Source organism: Pteronotus mesoamericanus, unplaced genomic scaffold, assembly GCF_021234165.1.
Source record: "Pteronotus mesoamericanus isolate MK-2021 breed Mesoamerican mustached bat unplaced genomic scaffold, CSHL_Meso_final contig_72, whole genome shotgun sequence".
NCBI classification, from domain to species: Eukaryota; Metazoa; Chordata; class Mammalia; order Chiroptera; family Mormoopidae; genus Pteronotus; species Pteronotus mesoamericanus.
The window spans coordinates 361,082-379,796 of NW_026555242.1; the positions used below are offsets into that span (position 1 = coordinate 361,082).

Here is an 18,715-nt window from a genome sequence, read left to right on the forward strand (position 1 = left end):
AAAGGACTAGACAAATAACAGGTATGAATGACCCATGGACATGGACAACAGAGTGGGAATTGACTATGGGAGTGGGGAGTGGGGGTGGGATGGGTGGAGGGGGTTAAAGGGGTAAAAATTGTGGCAACTGTAATAGAATAACATGATTTATAAATTTTTTTAAAATGGGCCAAGATTAAAAGGAGAAAATAATATGTCAATTTGTGTAACCTATTTTCATTTCTCCCTGTAAACTCTTCTTATATTTAAATTAAACTGATATATTTATTCTTATTAAATAAATAAATAAGTAAGTAAATAAAATCTGCATTTAAGAAAGACAAAGAGAGGAAGGAAGGAAGGAAGGAAGGGGGGAAGGAAGAAAGAAGGAAGGAAAGAAAGGGATGGAACTCCTACCTTTTGCAACAACATGGATGGAACTGGAGAATATTAAGCTAAGTAAAATAAGCCAGTTGATGAAAGACAAATACCATATAATCTCACCTATAAGTGGAATCTATTCAACAAAATAAACTAGCAAACAAAATAAACCACAGGCATGGAAACATGGAGCAGACCGAAGGTGACCAGAAGGGAAGGGGAAGGAGGACAATGGTGGAAAGAAGGGACTGGACAAAGAACATGTATGAATGACCCATGGACATGGACAACAGAGTGGGAATTGACAGTGGGAGTGGGGGTCGGGGTGGGACTAGTTGAGGGGGGCAAAGGGGGAAAAACTGAGACAACTGTAATAGAATAAACATGATTTAAAATTAAAAATTTTTAAAAGGGGGGACTAAATGGTAATGGAAAAAATGCAATAAAAATTAAATCAAGAAATAAATAAATGAATAAATATAAAATTAAAAGAAGAAAAAATGCAAAAGACGGTTGGTATAGAGCAGAGGCCAGAAAACTGCTTCTGGAAAGGTAATACTGTTTCCATAAATATGATTTTTGTAAACATAAACATTTTGGGTTTTGCAGGCCATAGAGTCTCTGTCATAGCCTCTTGATTCCAACATTGTAGCTCCAAAGCAGTCATAAACAATAAATGATGAGTTGGACAGGGGAGATCGATAAAATGTATTTGCAAAAACTGGCAGTAGGCCATAGATTGATTATAATGTGTGCTACAAATTATGTGCAGGTGGTGGGTTAAGGAAATGTAGAGGTAAATCCAGCATAGAATCTCTCTGGAAGAATACACAAAAACTGTATCAAAATACCAACGGTATTTTTCACAGAACTAGAATAAATAATCCAAAAATATATATATAGAACTACAGAAGACCCCGATAAGGATAACAAAGTTGGAAGTATCACACTACCCGTTATCAAACTAGACTACGAGGTTACAGTGAAAACAGCATGGTACTGCTTTTGGCTTAGAGGAGACTTAGTTGCAACTTTCTTCGAGCTTCCCAAACCCAGGTTCATCCAACACCAGCTGCCTCCACCATGCCACTGAAGTTCAGCTCCAATGAGATCAAAGTCATGTACCTGAGGTGCACTGGTGGGGAAGTTAGTGCCACGTCTACCCCAAGATCAGCCCCCTGGGTCTGCCTCCAAAAAAGGTTGGTGATGATATTGCCAAAGCAACCCATGATTAAACGGGTCTGAGGGTTACAAGTTAAATTGACCATTCAGAACTGACAGGCTCAGATTGAGGTGGTACTTTTGGCCTCTGCCCTGATCATCGGAGCCCTCAAAGAACCGCCATGGGACAGAAAGAAGAAAATAAAAAACATTAAGCATAGTGGAAATATCACTTTTGATGAGATTTTTAACATTGCCCAACAGATGCAGCACTGATCTTTAGCCAGAGAACTCTCTGGAACCATTAAAGAGATCCTGGGGACGGACCAGTCTTTGGGCTGCAATGTTAATCGCCATCACCCTCATGACATCAATGGTGGTGCAGTGGAATGCCCATCTAGTTAAGAACTACAAAACCAATATTTCAATTAAAGATCATTTGACAACAACAAAAAAGAAAGGTACTCACATAAAAACAGACACATAGATCAACAGAACAGAACAGAGACCCATGTTTATAGTCAATTAATATTTGACAAACAGGCAAGAACATACAAAAGGGTAAAGACACTCTTTTCAATAAATGGTGTTGGCAAAATTGGACAGAAACATGCAAAAAATGAAACTAGACCACCAACTCTCACCATACACAAGAATAAACTCAAAATGGATTAAAGATTTAAATGTTAGACTGAAAACCATAAAAGTCCTAGGAGAAAACACAGGCAGTGAATTTTTGGACATTTCTCATGCCAATATTTTTTATGATATACTTCTCAGGGAAGGTAAACAAAAGAAAAAAATAAACAAATGGGACTACATCAAACTAAAAATTTTTGCACAGTAAAGGAAACTATCAATAAGCCCTGGCTGGTATGGCTCAATTGGTTGGAGCATCATCCTGTAACCAAAAGATTGTGGGTTCAATTCCCAGTCAGGGCACATACCTAGGTTGTGGGTTTGATCCCCAGCCTGGGCTTGTATAATCCCCAGTCTGGGGGCATACAGGAGGCAAACAATTGATGTTTATCTCTTACATAGATGTTTCTCTCTCTCCCTTACTTTCTCTCTAAAAGCAAAGAAAAAGCCCTGGCTGGTGTGGCTCAGGGGATTGAGTGCTCACCTGTGAACCAAAGTGTCACCAGTTCAATTCCCAGTGTAGGGCACATGCCTGGGTTGTAGACTAGGTCCCCAGCATGGAGTGTGAAGTGCAACCACACATTAATGTTTCTCTCCCTCTCTTCCCCTCTCTAAAAATAAATAAATAAATCTTTTTAAAAAAATTTTTAAAAATAAAAACAAAGACAAAATGTCCTCAGGTGAGGATTTTTTAAAAAGAAATTAAAAAAAGAAACCATCGACGAAATGAAAAGACAGCCTACTTAATAAGAGAACATATTCGCCAATGATACATCTGATATGGGGATAATATCCAAAATTTATAATGAACTCATAACTCAACACCAAAACAAAGTGCCATTTAAAAATGGGCAGAGGACCTGAATAGTCACTCTTCCAAAGAGGACATAGAGATGGCCAATAGGCATATGAAAAGAGTCTCAACATCACTAATCATCAGAGAAATGCAATAAATCAACAAACAAGAAGTGCTAGCGAGGATGCAGAGAAAAGGAAACTCTCATGCACTGCTGGTGGGAATGTAAATTGGTGTAGCCACTATGGAAAACAGTATGGAGGGTTCTCAAAAAATTAAAAATGAACTGCCTTATAACCCAGTGATTCCACTTCTGAATGTATATCTGAAGAAACCCAAAACACTAATAACCCTAGAGAAATAAGATAATTAAAAACTTACAGGGGGAATGGTAGGAGAACTCAGTTGTTAAAGAGTTTATCCTTAATTGATAGATTTAAGTGATTAAATCTGTAACTAAAGAGTTAAAGAGTTTAGCCTAAGTTAAAAGCTTAAGGGACTAATGCATGTAAAAAGCTGTTATTCCAAAATTGTGTGGCTTCTGAATAAAGACTCTTTCCTTTATCATAAAACCTTTGCCTCCAGAATTTTCCCTAAAGAGCGGTGGCAGGTTGCAGGGCCCCCCACTTGCTGTTCAGTAACAGCAATGGTGACTCTGGTGGGATCCTAGCTACCTTAGGCTGGTTAACCCAGAGAGTGGGACTGTGGGGTTTCCAGTCTCCAGGAATTTTTCTGCATGTCCCCTCAAGGTGTCAGCCACCCAAACACACCTGGCTGGTGAAAAGGAAATGGGTCTGGGAAAAGGCCATGAAACAAGGTCCAAGTGAGGACTGCTTTGGGGATGCCACTGTGTGGGGACCACAGTTTGTGAGACTGGTTGGTAGATTTGCTTGTAGGTACTCTTTGAAATAATGGAGTTGTGGATACCGGTTTTGTTTATATGTTCTCAGGTTTCTTGGATTTTTCTGGTTATTCCTTTTGGCTTGTATGTCCAGGCCAATAGGGGCACTTCTGTGCTGGGTCCAAGAGGGAGCCCACTGGGTAGAATTCTGACAGACTGGAGCATGTGCTGTCATTATCCAATGTCTAAGGAGGTATTTATTAATTATTGTAATACTGTATGGCCTATGTATGTTTTGCATTGGGCACAAAGGTGGCCCATGCATGGCTCCCTAAGTTATTGTACCATCATGCAATTGAAACAGTATGCCAATGGATTTCATCCCATCATGTCAATGCATTTGTGTCATTGTATAATCAAGTTTTTGCAGGGACAGAATATTGCTTGAGGGTGCATAGAAGGGAGGAGGCCCCAAAACCTCTTCTTGAGAGTAACACAGGAAGAAAAGGAGAATGTGGAGATAAACCTCATCAATGTTCTAAACCCAGGGGACCCTGGGTTACTGGCAGGAGAAGCTTCCTCACCACCACCCACTTTGAGAGCTGCTCCTGAAGTAGAGACCACAGAGCCAACAGCTCCACCCTGTATGACGAGGGATTGGTCTCCCCGTCAAAGACCTGTCAGGGCACCAAATTTGGCCAGAGAGCATCCCTATCCCAAACAATGCAGTTTGCTTTGAGGCTATATCCTACAGGTGGAGTAAATCAGGAAGACCAGTCCACTAGTTACTATTGGGCCCCTACTCCGTTCTCTACTTCAGACTTGCTGAATTGGAAAAACTCTAACCCCTCATAGGGAAGATCCACAGAAAATAGCAGATATTATCACCTACATTTTTGCCACTCATCATCCAAACTGGGTAGATGTGTAGGCTCTCCTAAATATCTTGTTAACTGCAGATGAGAGATGGTTGGTTATAAATAGGGCTAATGAAGAGGCCCAGTGTCTCCACCAAGAGAATCCCAATGGGATGCCCAACTCAACTCAGGGAATTCCCTAGATACAGCCTGACTGGAGCCCAAATGGTGGGGGCCTAGCATACCTGGAACATTACAGAAAGTGTATACTGGAAGTACTTAAGAAGGGGGTGCCCAAGCAAAGCAGTCTGAATATGATACTGACTGCTCAACAAAGACCAGATAAGGACACATCTGAGTTTTTAGAGAGGACCTATCAGGCCTACAGAAAGCACACTGATCCTGACCCAGAGGTACAGAAAATGTCTGGATGGTAAACATGACTTTTGTTGGGCAATATGCCCCAGATATCAGAAAGGAGCTCCAGCATTTAGACGGGGCATTAGGAATGAATACATAGGCTTTAAAGTTTACAATGCTTGGGGCAAACCAGGGGGACTTCCAGTCAAGATGGCAACATATATAAACCACAGTTTCCCTCCTCGCAAAACCACATCAAATTACAACTAATTTATAAAACAACCAATACTCAGAACCATCAGAAATCAAGTTGAATTAAGTCAGCCAACTGCGGAATTAAAGAAACCACATCCATCCAAACTGGTAGGAGGGGTGGAGATGTGGAACAGGCTGATCCCACACCCATGTGTGGTGGATAAAAATAAAAAAGGGATATCATGGGAGCAAGAGTCCAGCTTCACATCAAGAGCCCCAGCCCAGGGTTCCAGTGACAAGAAGATAATTGCCCAAAACTTCTGGCTACAAAAACCATTGGGGACACAGATAGTAGAAGAAATTTCTGGAGTCCCAAGCAATTCCTCTTAAAGAACCCACACACAAACTCACCTACTCAGACCCGCTCCCTCTAAGCTCCAGAGCTGTAGTAGCAGCTTGAAAAGCACCAGTGGTATACAGGGAGGAAGTAAAAGTCTAGCATCAAGGTAAGAGCTGGGGGACGGCTTCCTCCCAGACAGAAAGGCCATTGTCCCTTTTCTGAACCTTTCCCACATGAACCACAGAACTGGTAGATGGGTGCCATATCTGAGACTCCATCAACCTGGATAATACTGTTTGTCCCACCCTGGAGATCCCCTGAGATTCCATCCTGCCCAAATTACAGGCTCACCCAAACTGTTAACAGAGACTTCTCCATATGAGTGGCTGATCTTTGCTCATGCTTCACAACTTCCTAAATCCTCTCAAACAAGCAATAGCCAACCTCAGTGAGTTCCCAAGTGGCCCCAGGCAGGGCACTAGCACCAGCCAACCTAGACTCACAGTTTGTACTTGCCTGGGAATCTCCAAGCCCAGCACAAGTAACAGACATCTCAGATTGCTTTATAGCTCAGGCAGGGTGACCCAGGGCAAAACACAGGTAGGGGCTGACCTTGGCCTGTATCACCTGGAAAGCCCCAGAGCATGCGCAACCAGTGGACAGCTACAGACCTCAGCAGAGCCACCACCATGCTGCCCCTGAACAGCTGATGCTCCATGGAGGGTGAAGGGTGGTGGTTAGTTGTCACAGCCAGTCCTTGCAGCTGACTGTCCTGGGTAAATCTCTCCCACTGACCTGACAACAGCAACCAAGGCTCAACTACAAGAGGAGGGTATTCCCAGCCGACAGGAAGGGTGCACCTTGAGTACCCAGCTTGGGTGATAGGGGAGGCTGTGCCACTGGACCCCAAAGGACACCTACTATGTGAGGCCACACTATCAAGACAGGGAGTCATAGCAGGTCTACCTAATACATAGAAACAAACACAGGGAGGCTGCCAAAATGAGGAGACAAACATGGCCCAAATAAAAGAACAAATCAAAACTCCAGAAAAACAATGATACAAAACAGAGATAAGCAATCTGTCAGATGCAGAGTTCAAAACACTGTTTGTAAGGATGCTCAAGGAACATAGTGAAAACCTCAACAGCATAAAAAAAGACCCAATCAGAAATGAAAGATACATTAAATAAAATAACAATCTACAGGCAAACAGCAGTAGAGTGAATGAAGCTGAGAAGCAAACCAATGACTTAGAACATAAGGAAGCAAAAAACAACAAATCAGAACAATAAGAAAAAAGAATTTTTTTAAAAAAAGGGAGGACTTCAAGATGGCAGAGGAGTGAGTGGAAGTCACACTGACCCCCTCCAAAGACCAATCTGGAATTACAATTAAATTGTGGATAAATCACCTGGAAAACAACTGAAAAAGAGCGAGAGAGGAGCCTTAAAAACTCAGACAGACAGAGGAATCGGCTTTAGCACAACCTAACTGGTAAGGAGTGTGGTAGAGGCTCGGGAAGTTGGGCTAGGTGCCCACAGGCAGCAGCGCCAAAGGGATACTGAAACGCCAGTTGGATCCCCTTGAGAAGAGTAGGGTCTAAATCATAAGCAAGGATCTCTAGCCTACAGCACCAGAGCCCAAAAAGCACACAGATAACAGCCAGCTGTGAAAAGTGGCAGTGTGCTCTCTGCCAGAGACTGGTGGCTAGAGATGTAAAAAGCCATTTAAAGGTCTAACGCAAAAATTTGTAGTGGCAGGCACTTACCCTGGGCTCTGGCAGAGGTGGGGGCAGAGTGGGCTGGAGCCGCCTGAGGAGAGACTGGAGAAGGAGGCTTGGGGGAAAGAACTGTAAAAGTGGACGGTGGGGTCCCAATGCTGACTCACCCCCTATTCCACAGCTGCCATCTTGCTCAGGCAGACCACTCCCCCGAGCAGTAGAAGTGTGAAAGGACACAATAGCGACACTCCCAGTAGGTTCAGCCTCAGCCCAGTGTTGAGCAGGCCAGGGTGCTGAGTACAGAGCAGCAGTAACAGTAGATCCCTGGCTAAGGGGACACAGAGTAGTCTCAAGATGCTTGAGCAAAGTCTGGTGATGGAGGTATTGAGGAGAGAACTGAGGAAGTAGTTGGGAGTATCCCAGTCCTGACTCCTCCCCCATACAGCAGCAGCCATCTTGCTCAGGCAGACCACTCCCCCTGAATGGCAGCAGCGTGAAAGGACAAAAGAGCCTGCCCACAGGACAGACTCTGCCCCACTATAACTGCTGAGGGCAGACTGACTAGATTAACAACTGGAGGAGACAGAAATAAACAGTAGATTCCTGGAAGTCTATTAAAGACTACCTAAGGTCAGACGGGGTCAACAGTCGACATCATCAGAGGCAGATCTAGAAAGAAAGAAAAAAAGGCGATCTCCTACCATAGAAGTTCACATCACAAAGTCAGGAATTCAAGACAGATCAATTTAAGACGCAGAAGCAAAAAAGAAGAATCTCAGAAATAATGGGAAGAAAAGAAGCACCCCCCAATCAAAGGGAAAGGAGGAATCCCTTCAAAGAGAACTAAATGAAATAGAGGCAAGCAAACTATCAAATATTGAGTTCAAAACAACAATTCTAAGGAAGCTCAGTGAGCTCAGTGACCTTAAAGAGAACTACCAAAAATAACAGGGAAACTTTGAGGAATTTATTGCAAACTATATTGGCATGAAAAAAGACATAGAAACTATCAATAAGAGGCAAGAGGAAATAAAGAATACAATTTCTGAATTGAAGAACACAGTAGAAGGAATCAAAAGCAGGTTAGATGAAGCAGAGGATCGAATCAGTGAGCTGGAGGACAAGGTAGAAAAAAGTTCCCAGAAAGAGCAAGAAAATGGAAAAAAAAAAAAACTCAAAAAGAATGAAGAGGCATTTAGGTAAATGCAGGACAACGTGAAACATAATAATATCCATATAATAGGGATACCGGAAGGAAAAGAAGAAGAGGAAGGGATAGAGAACCCATTTGAAAAAGTCATGATAGAAAACTTCCCTCACTGGAGGAGAGAAAAAGTCACACAAGTCCAGGGAGCACAGAAGAAGCCATTCAAGAAGAACCTAATGAGGCCCACTCCAAGACACATCATAATTAAGATGGCAACTATCAAAGACAAACAGAGAATCCTGAAGGCAGCAAGGGAGAAACAGGTAGTAACATACAAGGGAGCCCCAGTATGGGTAGCAGCTGACTTCTCAACAGGAACACTATTAGCCAGAAGGGAATGGCAAGAAATGTTGCAAGTAATGAAAAGTGAGGGCCTGCAGCCAAGACTGCTCTACCCAGCCAGGCTCTCAATTAAAATGGAAAGCGAAGTAAGGAGTTTCCCAGACGAAAGAAGGCTAAAAGAATACACCTCTACCAAACCAGCGTTAAGAAGATGAAGAAAAAGAGTGAGAGAGGATCACACATGAACAAAGGGAAAAAATGAATAAGTACCTATCAATAACAACTTTAAATGTAAATAGATTAAATGCCCCAATAAAAATACATAGGATAGATGGATGGATAAGAAAACATGACCCAAACATGTGCTGCCTACAAGAGACCCACCTCAGAACAAAGGACCTACACAGACCAAAAGTAAAGGGATGGGGAAAAAATGCTCCAAGCAAATGGACAGGGGGAAAAAGCAGGGGTAGCAACACTTATATCAGACAAAATAGATTCCAAAACAAAGACCACAAAAAGAGACCCAGAAGGATACTTTATAATACTCAAAGGAAGAATCCATCAAGAAGACATAAACATTGTAAACCTATATGCACCCAACATAGGAGCACCCAAATATATAAGGAAAATCTTGGAGGACCTCAAGAAAGACATAGGCAGTAACACACTGATAGTAGGGGATTTTAACACCCCACTGTCAAAAATGGATAGATCTGCCAAACAAAACATCAACAAGGATATTGTGGAACTGAATGAAGCATTAGATCAAATGGACTTAACTGACATATATAGAAATTTTCATCCCAAAGAAGCAAAATAAACATTCTTTTCAAATGCACATGGAATATTTTCAAAGATAGACCACATGATAGGACACAAAACAAGCTTCAACAAATTCAGGAAAGTCGAAATCGTAACAAGCATTTTCTTGGACCACAAGGGCTTGAAACTAGAAACCAACCTCAAGGAAAAAACTCGAAAACATTCAAACTCGGAGGAAAGATGGCGGAGGAGTGAATGGGAGTCATGCTGACCTCCTCCTCCCAAGACCAAACTGGAATTGAGACTAAATAGTGGAGTAATCACCTGGAAAACAATGGAACTATAGTGGGAGAGGAGCCTTGGAGCCGCGGACAGACTGGATTCAACTCTCACACATCCCAACGGGTGAGAAGTGTGGTGGAGGCTTGAGAGGGTGGGTGGGGTGCCCAGGGGCACCAGCACCAGAGGAACATTGAAACAGCCAGTTAGCTCCCCCTGAGAAGAACGGGGTCTGAATCATAAACAGGGACCTCTAAACTACAGCAGCTAAAACCAGGAAAATACAGACAAAACGCAACCGCGAAAAGCTTAGGGGCGCTCTCTGCCAGAGACAGGTGGCTGGGGATGCAAAGAGACATTTAAAGGGCCAACACAAAAATTGCAGTGGCAGCCACCCTCCTGGATCTCTAGGTAGAGGCGGCAGCAGGGTGGGCTGGTGCCTGGGAAAAGATTGGTGAGGAAAACTTTGTGAAGAGAACTGAGACGGCGGCCCATGGAGCCCGGTGATAATGCACCTCCCACTCTGCAGCTACCATCTCACTCAGGCATAAGGTAATCAATTAACCTGCCTTTTGTGCACTCCGCACACAGCTTGTGCATGTGTGAGCTGCGGGGCTAAGTGCAGACTGGCTGGGAGAGCCTTGAGGAGAGACTGGAGTCAGAGGCATTGGGGAAAGAACGGGAAGAGGAACCGGGGAGTCCCGACTCCCTCCACGTTTCGTAGTCTCCATTCTGGGCAGGCAAGGCACCCCCCAAAGAGGCAGAAGCGGGGCGCGCAGGAACCAGACTGCCCATGATTGAAACGCCATCCGCACAGGTGGTGGATCCTTGGCCGAAGGGGTCACAGAACTGCATAGAGACCCCTGGGGAGGGACTGGAGACAGAGGTGTTGGGAAAAGAACGGGAGGACGAACTGGGGAGTCCTGACCCCTTCTCCTTTCCCTAGTCTCCATTGTGCAGGAATAGGACACACCCCCAAAGAGCCAAAAGCCGAAAAGCACACAATAGAGAGCCCAAAACCACCCAGTGCAGGCGCGCACACTTGCGCCAAGTGGCGGGCAAGGGTTGGCAAGTGTGTGTGTGGCCCCGCACAGGCTGGCGAGGGCTCACACGGGCTGGCAAGGCCTCCCACAGGTTGGTACCAATGGGGCCTGCAAGGGAGTGCGCAGATCAGTGAGGACAGGTGTAAATCAACCCGCGTGAGCCCGCGAGCGCAGAGCAGTCCGCAGAAATAGTAGATCCCGGCCGAAGGTGTCACAGAGCTGCCCAGAGTCCTTGGAGGAGAGTCTGGAGACAGGATTAACCAGAGAGTCCTGGAGCTGACTTCCTCCCATTTCCGTAGTCTCCATTTGGTGAGGGCAGGCAACGCATCCAAAGAGCCAAAAGCAGGGAAAGCACACAATAGAAGACCCTAAACTGACTAGTGCCGGGGTGCCCACCGGCCTGGGGGGCGAGACAAGTACACGAGGTCACAAAGAAGGCCCCTGGGCTGGGGAAAGCACACACAAGCCCAGGCGGACGGGGGATCCTGCTGGACCAGGGAGCGTGATCAAGGAGCCGGCGTGAGACGGCAGAGCAATCCACAGAAATAGTGGATCCCTGACTGAAGGGGTCATAGAGCTACCCAAAGCAGGAGTCAGACACAAACAGTAGACTCTTGGAAGGCTCAAACAAACGACCCAAGGTCATATAGGGTCAACAAGTGACATCATCAGAGGCAGGCCCAGAAATAAAAGTAAAGGAAATACATACATACATACATACATACATACATACATACATACCTTAACAGACTCTCACAAAAATGGGAAGAAAAAGAAGTTCCCCACAAATGAGTGGAAAAGGGGACTCCCCACAGAGAGAGCTAAATGAAATAGAGACAAGGGAACTATCAGATATTGAATTCAAAACAATGGTTCTAAGGAAGCTCAATGAGCTCAGCCAGCTCAAAGATAACTATGAGAAACTGCAGAAAACTATCAGGATCTTACAACAAACTATATCAACCTGGAAAAGGACATAGAAACTATCAAGAAGACACAAGAGGATATGAAGAATACCATTTCTGATTGAAGAACACAGTAGAAGGAATCAAAAGCAGGCTGGATGAAGCTGAGGATCGAATCAGTGAGATGGAGGATAACGTAGAAAAAAAGCTCCCAGAAAGAACAAGAAATGGAAAAAAGACTCAAAAAGAATGAAGAGGCATTTAGGAAAATGCAGGACAACCTGAAACGCAATAATATCCGCATAATAGGGATACCAGAAGGAGAAGAAGAGGAGCAAAGGATAGAGAACCTCCTCAAAAAAGTAATGATGGAAAATTTCCCTAATTTGAGGAGAGAAAGGGTCTCATGGATCCAGGAGGCAGAGAGGACCCCACTCAAGAAGGACCCACGGAGGTCCACTCCAAGACACATCATCATTAAAATGGCAACTATCAAAGACAAAGAGAGAATCCTCAAGGCAGCAAGGGAGAAGGAGAAAGTAACATACAAGAGAGCCCCGATACCGCTAGGAGCTGACTTCTCAACAGAAACACTACAAGCCAGAAGGGAATGGCAGCAAATATTCCAAGTAATGAAAAGCAAGGGCCTATAACTAAGGCTGCTCTACCCAGCAAGGCTCTCAATTAAAATAGAATGGGAAATAAGGAGTTTCCCACACAAAAGAAGGCTAAAAGAATACATCTCTACCAAACCAGCACTCCAAGATATGCTAAAGAGACTGGTTTAAGAAGATGAAGGAAAAGAGTGAGAAAGAGAAAAACACAGGTACAAAGAGAAAAAATGAATAGGTTTCTGTCAGTAATAACTCTCAATGATAATGGACTAAATGCCCCAATCAAAAGACACAGGGTAACTGAATGGATAAGAAAACATGACCCACACATATGCTGCCTACAAGAGACCCACCTCAGAGCAAAAGACCTACACAAATTGAAAGTAAAGGGATGGAAAAAAATATTCCAAGCAAATGAGCAAGAGAAAAAGGCTGTGGTTGCCATACTTGTATCAGACAAAGTAGATTTCAAAACAAAGGCCATAAAAAGAGATGCAGAGGGACACTTTATAATACTTAAGGGAAGAATCTATCAAGAAGACATCAGCATTATAAACTTATATGCTCCCAATATAGGAGACCCAACTATATAAGGAAATTGTTGGATGACTTCAAAAAAGGTATAGACAGCAACACACTGATAGTAGGGGATTTCAACACCCCACTGTCAAAAATGGACAGATCTTCTAAACAAAATATTAATAAACATATTATGCAGCCAAATGACACACTGAATCAAATAGATTTAATTGACATATATAGAACCTTACATCCCAAAGAAGAAAAATACACATTCTTTTCAAATGCTCATGGAAGTTTTTCAAAGATAGACTACATGATAGGACACAAAGCAAACCTCAGTAAATTAAGGAAAATTGAAATAATACCAAACTTTTTCTCAGACAAACAAGGGCTTGAAACTGGAAATCAACCTCAAAGAGAAACATCAAAAACTTGCAAACTCATGGAAACTGAACAGTAGACTATTAAACAATGAATGGGTCAATAATGAGATAAGAGAAGAAATCAAAAAATTTCTGGAAACAAATGAAAATGAACAGACAACAGGCCAAAACCTATGGGACACAGCAAAGGCGGTCCTGAGAAGGAAGTTCATAGCAATACAGGCCTACCTAAAAAAGATAGAAACATTTCAAATAAAAGACCTAACACTACAACTTCAAGAATTGGAGAAACAACAACAAATAAATCCCAGAGCAAGTAGAAGGAAGGCAATAGTCAAGATTAGAGCAGAACTGAATGACGTAGAGACGAAAAGAACAATTCAAAGGATCAACCAATCCAGGAGCTGGTTCTTTGAAAAGGTAAATAAAATTGACAAGCCTTTAAGCAGACTCATCAAGAAAAAAAGGGAGAGGACCCAAATTAATAATATCAGAAATGAAAGAGGAGAAATAACAACTTTGTATTCCACAGAAATACAAAGGATCGTCAGAAACTACTATGAACAATTACATGCCAAGAAATTTGAAAACCTTGATGAAATGCACACATTTTTAGAAAAGTATAATCTTCCAACACTGAAGGAGGAAGAAATAGAAAGCTTGAACAGACCGATGACAGCTGGGGAAATTGAAGCAGTAATCAAGAAACTCCCGGCACACAAAAGCCCAGGGCCGGATGGTTTCACAGGAGAATTTTACAAAACATTTAAGGAAGAGCTAACCCCTGTCCTTCTCAGACTACGCCAAAAAATCCAAGAGAAGGGAAGACTCCCAGACTCTTTTTATGAGACCAGCATCACCCTAATCCCAAAACCAGATAAAGACCCTACAAAGAAAGAAAACTACAGGTCAATTTCGCTGATGAACATAGATGCTAAAATCCTCAACAAAATATTGGCAAACAGCATCCAGCAATACATTAAAATGGTTACCCACCATGATGAAGTGGGATTCTTCCCAGGGATGCAGGGATGGTTCAATATACGCAAGTCAATAAGCGTAATACATCACATAAATAAAAGAAAAGACAAAAACCACATGATCATCTCAATAGACGCAGAAAAAGCATTCGATAAGGTACAGCACCCATTTATGATCAAAACACTCAGCAAAATGGGAATAAATGGGGCATTCCTCAACGTAATAAAGGCCACATAGGAAAAACCTACAGCCAACATCATACTCAACGGGCAAAAACTAAAAGCTTTCCCACTAAGATCAGGAACACGACAAGGATGTCCGCTTTCACCACTTCTTTTCAACATCGTATTGGAAGTCCTAGCCACTGCGGTCAGACTAGAAAAAGAAATAAAAGGCATCCTAATAGGAAAAGAGGAAGTAAAGCTATCACTGTTTGCAGATGACATGATAGTGTACATGGAAAACCCTGTAGACTCTACCAAAAAACTCCTCAACCTAATAAGTGAATTTGGAAAAACAGCAGGATACAAAGTCAACATTCAGAAATCAAAGGCATTTTTGTACACCAGCAATGAAATAGAAGAAGAGGAAATCAGAAAAAAAATACCATTTGATATAGCAACAAGAAAAATAAAGTACCTAGGAATAAATTTAACCAAAGAGGTAAAAGACCTGTATGCAGAAAACTATACAACATTGAAGAAAGAAATTCAGGAAGACACCAATAAATGGAAGCATATACCGTGCTCATGGATTGGAAGAATTAATATCATCAAAATGTCCATACTACCCAAAGCAATTTATAGATTCAACGCAATCCCTATTAAGATACCAATGACATATTTCACAGAAATAGAACAGACATTTCAAAAATTCATATGGAACCAAAAACAACCCCGAATAGCTGCAGCAATTTTGAGAAAGAAAAACAAAGTAGGAAGGATCACAATACCGGATATCAAACTCTACTACAAAGCCACTATACTCAAAACGATCTGGTACTAGCACAAGAACAGATCCATAGACCAGTGGAACAGAATAGAAAGCCCAGAAATAAGCCCAGGTCTCTATGGGCATCTAATATTTGACAAAGGGGGCAGAAGCATAAAATGGAGCAATAATAGCCTCTTCAACAAATGTTGGGAGAGCTGGATGGCCACATGCAAAAAATTGAAATTGGATCATCAGCTGACACCATACACAAAAATAAACTCAAGATGGATAAAGGACTTAAATATGTCACAGCATCATAAAAGTCCTACAGGAGAACATTGGCAGGAAACTCTCAGATACCCCACGCAGCAATTTTTTCATAGATATGTCCCCTAGAGCAAGGAACATAAAGGAAAGAATAAACAAATAGGACTTCATCAAAATAAGAAGCTTCTGCATGACTAAAATAAATCAGCAAAATGAAAAGGGAGCCAACCATATGGGAAAATATATTTGCCAATGACACCTCAGAGAGGGGTTTGATCTCCTAAATATATAAAGAACTCATACAACTCTACTCCAGGAAGACAAACAATCCCATTAAAATATAGGCAAAGGACCTAAACAGACACTTCTCCAAGGAGGACATACACAGGGCCCAGAGAAAGATGAAAGGATGCTCTGCATCACTACCCATCAGAGAAATGCAAATTAAAACCACAATGAGATACCACTTCACACCAGTCAGAATGGCCATCATAAATAAATCAACAAACAACAGGTGCTGGCAAGGTTATGGAGAAAAGGGAACCCTAGTAAACTGTTGGGAATGCAGACTGATGCAGCCACTGTGGAAAACAGTTTGGAATTTCCTCAAAAAGCTAACAGTGCAACTGACTTTTGACACAGCAAGTCCACTGCTGGGATTACACCCTAAGAATCCCAAAATGCCAACTCAAAAGAACCTATGCACCCCAATGTTCATAGCAGCACAATTTACAATAGCCAAGCGTTGGAAGCAACCTAAATGCCCATCAGTAGATGAATGGATCAAAAAACTATGGTACATTTACACAATGGAATACTACACAGCAGAAAAAAAGAAAGAGCTACTGCCCTTCGAGACAGCATGGATGGAACTTGAGGACATTATGCTAAGTGAAATAAGTCAGGCGGAGAAAGACAAATACCATATGATCTCACCTATAAGTGGAACCTAATCATTAAATCAAGCACACAAGGAAAATATGACTAGCAACATTGAAAAAAGAAGAAACCAACAGGGACAGGAGGGAGGGAGGGAGTGAGGGAGGAGGGAGCAGGGAGGGGAAGGGGAAGGGTCAGATCAAGGAATAGGTGTGAAGGACACATGAATGAAGCCAAGGTGGAGAAGGATTGACGGGGGGAGGGAGGGTGTGGGGGTAGGGGAAAGTGATGACAGGTAAATGGAGATAAGTGTATTTGAAAAAAATTTTTTAAAAGAAATAATAAAAGAAAGGATAGTGTGGGCAGCCTCTGGCACAACTTTGAGTGTTCCAGCATTCACATCATAGGAGTGCCATAAGGAAAAGAGAAAGAACAAGAAATTGAAAATCTATTTGAAATAATAATGAAAGAGAACTTCCCTAATTTGGTGGTGAGGGAAGTAGACTTACAAGTCCAGAAAGAACAGAAAGTCTCAAACAAGATGGATGCAAAGAGGTCCACTCTAAGACGCATCATAAGTAAAAGCCCAAATGTTAAAGATAAAGAGAATCTTAAAAGCAGCAAGAGAAAAGCAGTTATTTACCTACAGGGGAGTTCCCATGGACATGAACTAAGGGTGGGGAATGCTAGAGGGAGGGGGATGCAGGGCAGGGGGGATAGAGGGGAGAGAAAAAATTGGACAACTGTAATGTCATAATCAATAAAATATACTTTAAAATATAATAATAAAAAATAAAAACAATTTAAAAACCCTCCTGGGATGGGTACTAGGGAATGAAGTGGGGAAGATTTTTCACTCTCACATTCTTTGGCATGTTTTGAATTTAGAACCCTATAATTGTACTAACTACTCAAAAATTCAAGAAAAACAGAACAAAATCAAAAAAGGGAAAAAAAGAAATTGCAATTTTTTTTCCAGGAATAAGGTCTTAGAGGGAAAGCACGTGTGACAAAGACCTCCACCTATGACCCTTACCGGGATCCCTCAAGCTGGACCACGCTCTGCCCGAAGCTCCTTGCATTCTCTTTAAAGATCACTGCATTTTCAGTGTCCAGGTTGAACCCATGACATAAGGCCAAGGCTAAACAAAGGGAAAACAAAGGGGTGAGTGTCAGGAGGAGATAAGGACTCAGTTAAGAAGGCAGTGTGTCCTCCTGCACCTTGCATCTTCCTGCCAGGATTCGCCCTACACCAGCTTGGAGATGTCTGCCTCCAAGATCCAGCTCTGATGCCTAGGGCAGTGGTCAACACACTTTTTCTATAAAGGGCCAGATAGTAAATGTTTGAGGCATTTTCAGCCAACCAGCAAATAGAGTATATTACATAGGTACTTACATAACAAGAGTGCAGATTCATTTCCACAAATTTTCTTTTGGAAATTCAAAATATATTTGAGTATGCTTTTTAAATACAAATTTGCTAATGACACAAATGGAATTCTTTGGGGGAAGTAATATTTCACTTCATTGTGATTCAAAATTTGTGTTCAATCATGAATCTATTTCAAATGTTCATCTGCGACCTAAGCCTCACACACTATACAAACGTCAGTGGTGGAACACTTGCCCTATGCCCATAGGCCATAGTTTGTTGACCCCTGGCCTAACACCACCAATGTGGGGTACTTCCAGCTCCTCTTTGAGACCCACCCTATGTTCTTATCCTGCTTATTGGCCCAATAACCAAGTTCCAAAAGTCTCTCAGTTGGCAACTTCCTTCCTATGAGACTAAAGCATTTCTTTCCCTTTTTTGGCTGATTTGCCACAAAGCATGGACATAAAAGGAAACAAAGTTAAATCATTTGGTCCATCTGCCATTCAACAAATGTATATACCCGGGTCCTTGTAAAATAGAAATGGAAAGTAAAGTGGAAGTGGTGCGCCCTTTAGTATGTCATTTCAACTCTCTAGGTCTCAGTTTCCTCATCTGTGAAGTGAAGGGGCCAGCCAAACCCCTTTGCATAATCTATAAATTTAGTCACTCATCAAAGTTTCTCTGGTGACTCCATCTTCATCTAGCTTGACTCTCTGCTTCTTCATGAATCTCTTACCCTTCCCCAAATGTCCTTTGTCTCTTTCCAATCTAACTCCTAGATATTCTGCATCCCTTCTCTCTACTCACAGACTCAAAAGTTCCCCTCCTCCTCATCCTAAGCTACCCCCACTGCCCACCCCATGTTCTAGCGCACCTGTTAACAGAAGGACTCTCTGAGTCATGGCTGGAGCAAGACCCTTTGGCTGCTTGTACCACCGAAGCCGGGAAGCGTATGAAAAGAGAAGTAGTAGGAGCAGAAATCTCTTATGAGACTAAAGGAAGAGGGTG

General features: G+C 42.4%; 1 protein-coding gene across 1 annotated transcript in view; it reads right to left on the reverse strand.

Annotated features, from left to right (window-relative positions):
- Positions 1–18,655, reverse strand: part of ITGAM (integrin subunit alpha M) — an 82,752-nt gene extending 64,097 nt beyond the window's left edge. Inside the window, exons 1-2 of the mRNA XM_054582617.1 lie at positions 18,582–18,655; positions 17,369–17,474 (exon numbers count right to left, since the gene is read on the reverse strand). Of these exons, the coding sequence (XP_054438592.1) occupies positions 17,369–17,474; positions 18,582–18,609 (134 nt within the window). The 5' untranslated portion in view covers positions 18,610–18,655. The remainder of the gene's footprint in view (positions 1–17,368; positions 17,475–18,581) is intronic.
- Between the last annotated feature and the right edge of the window lie 60 nt (positions 18,656–18,715).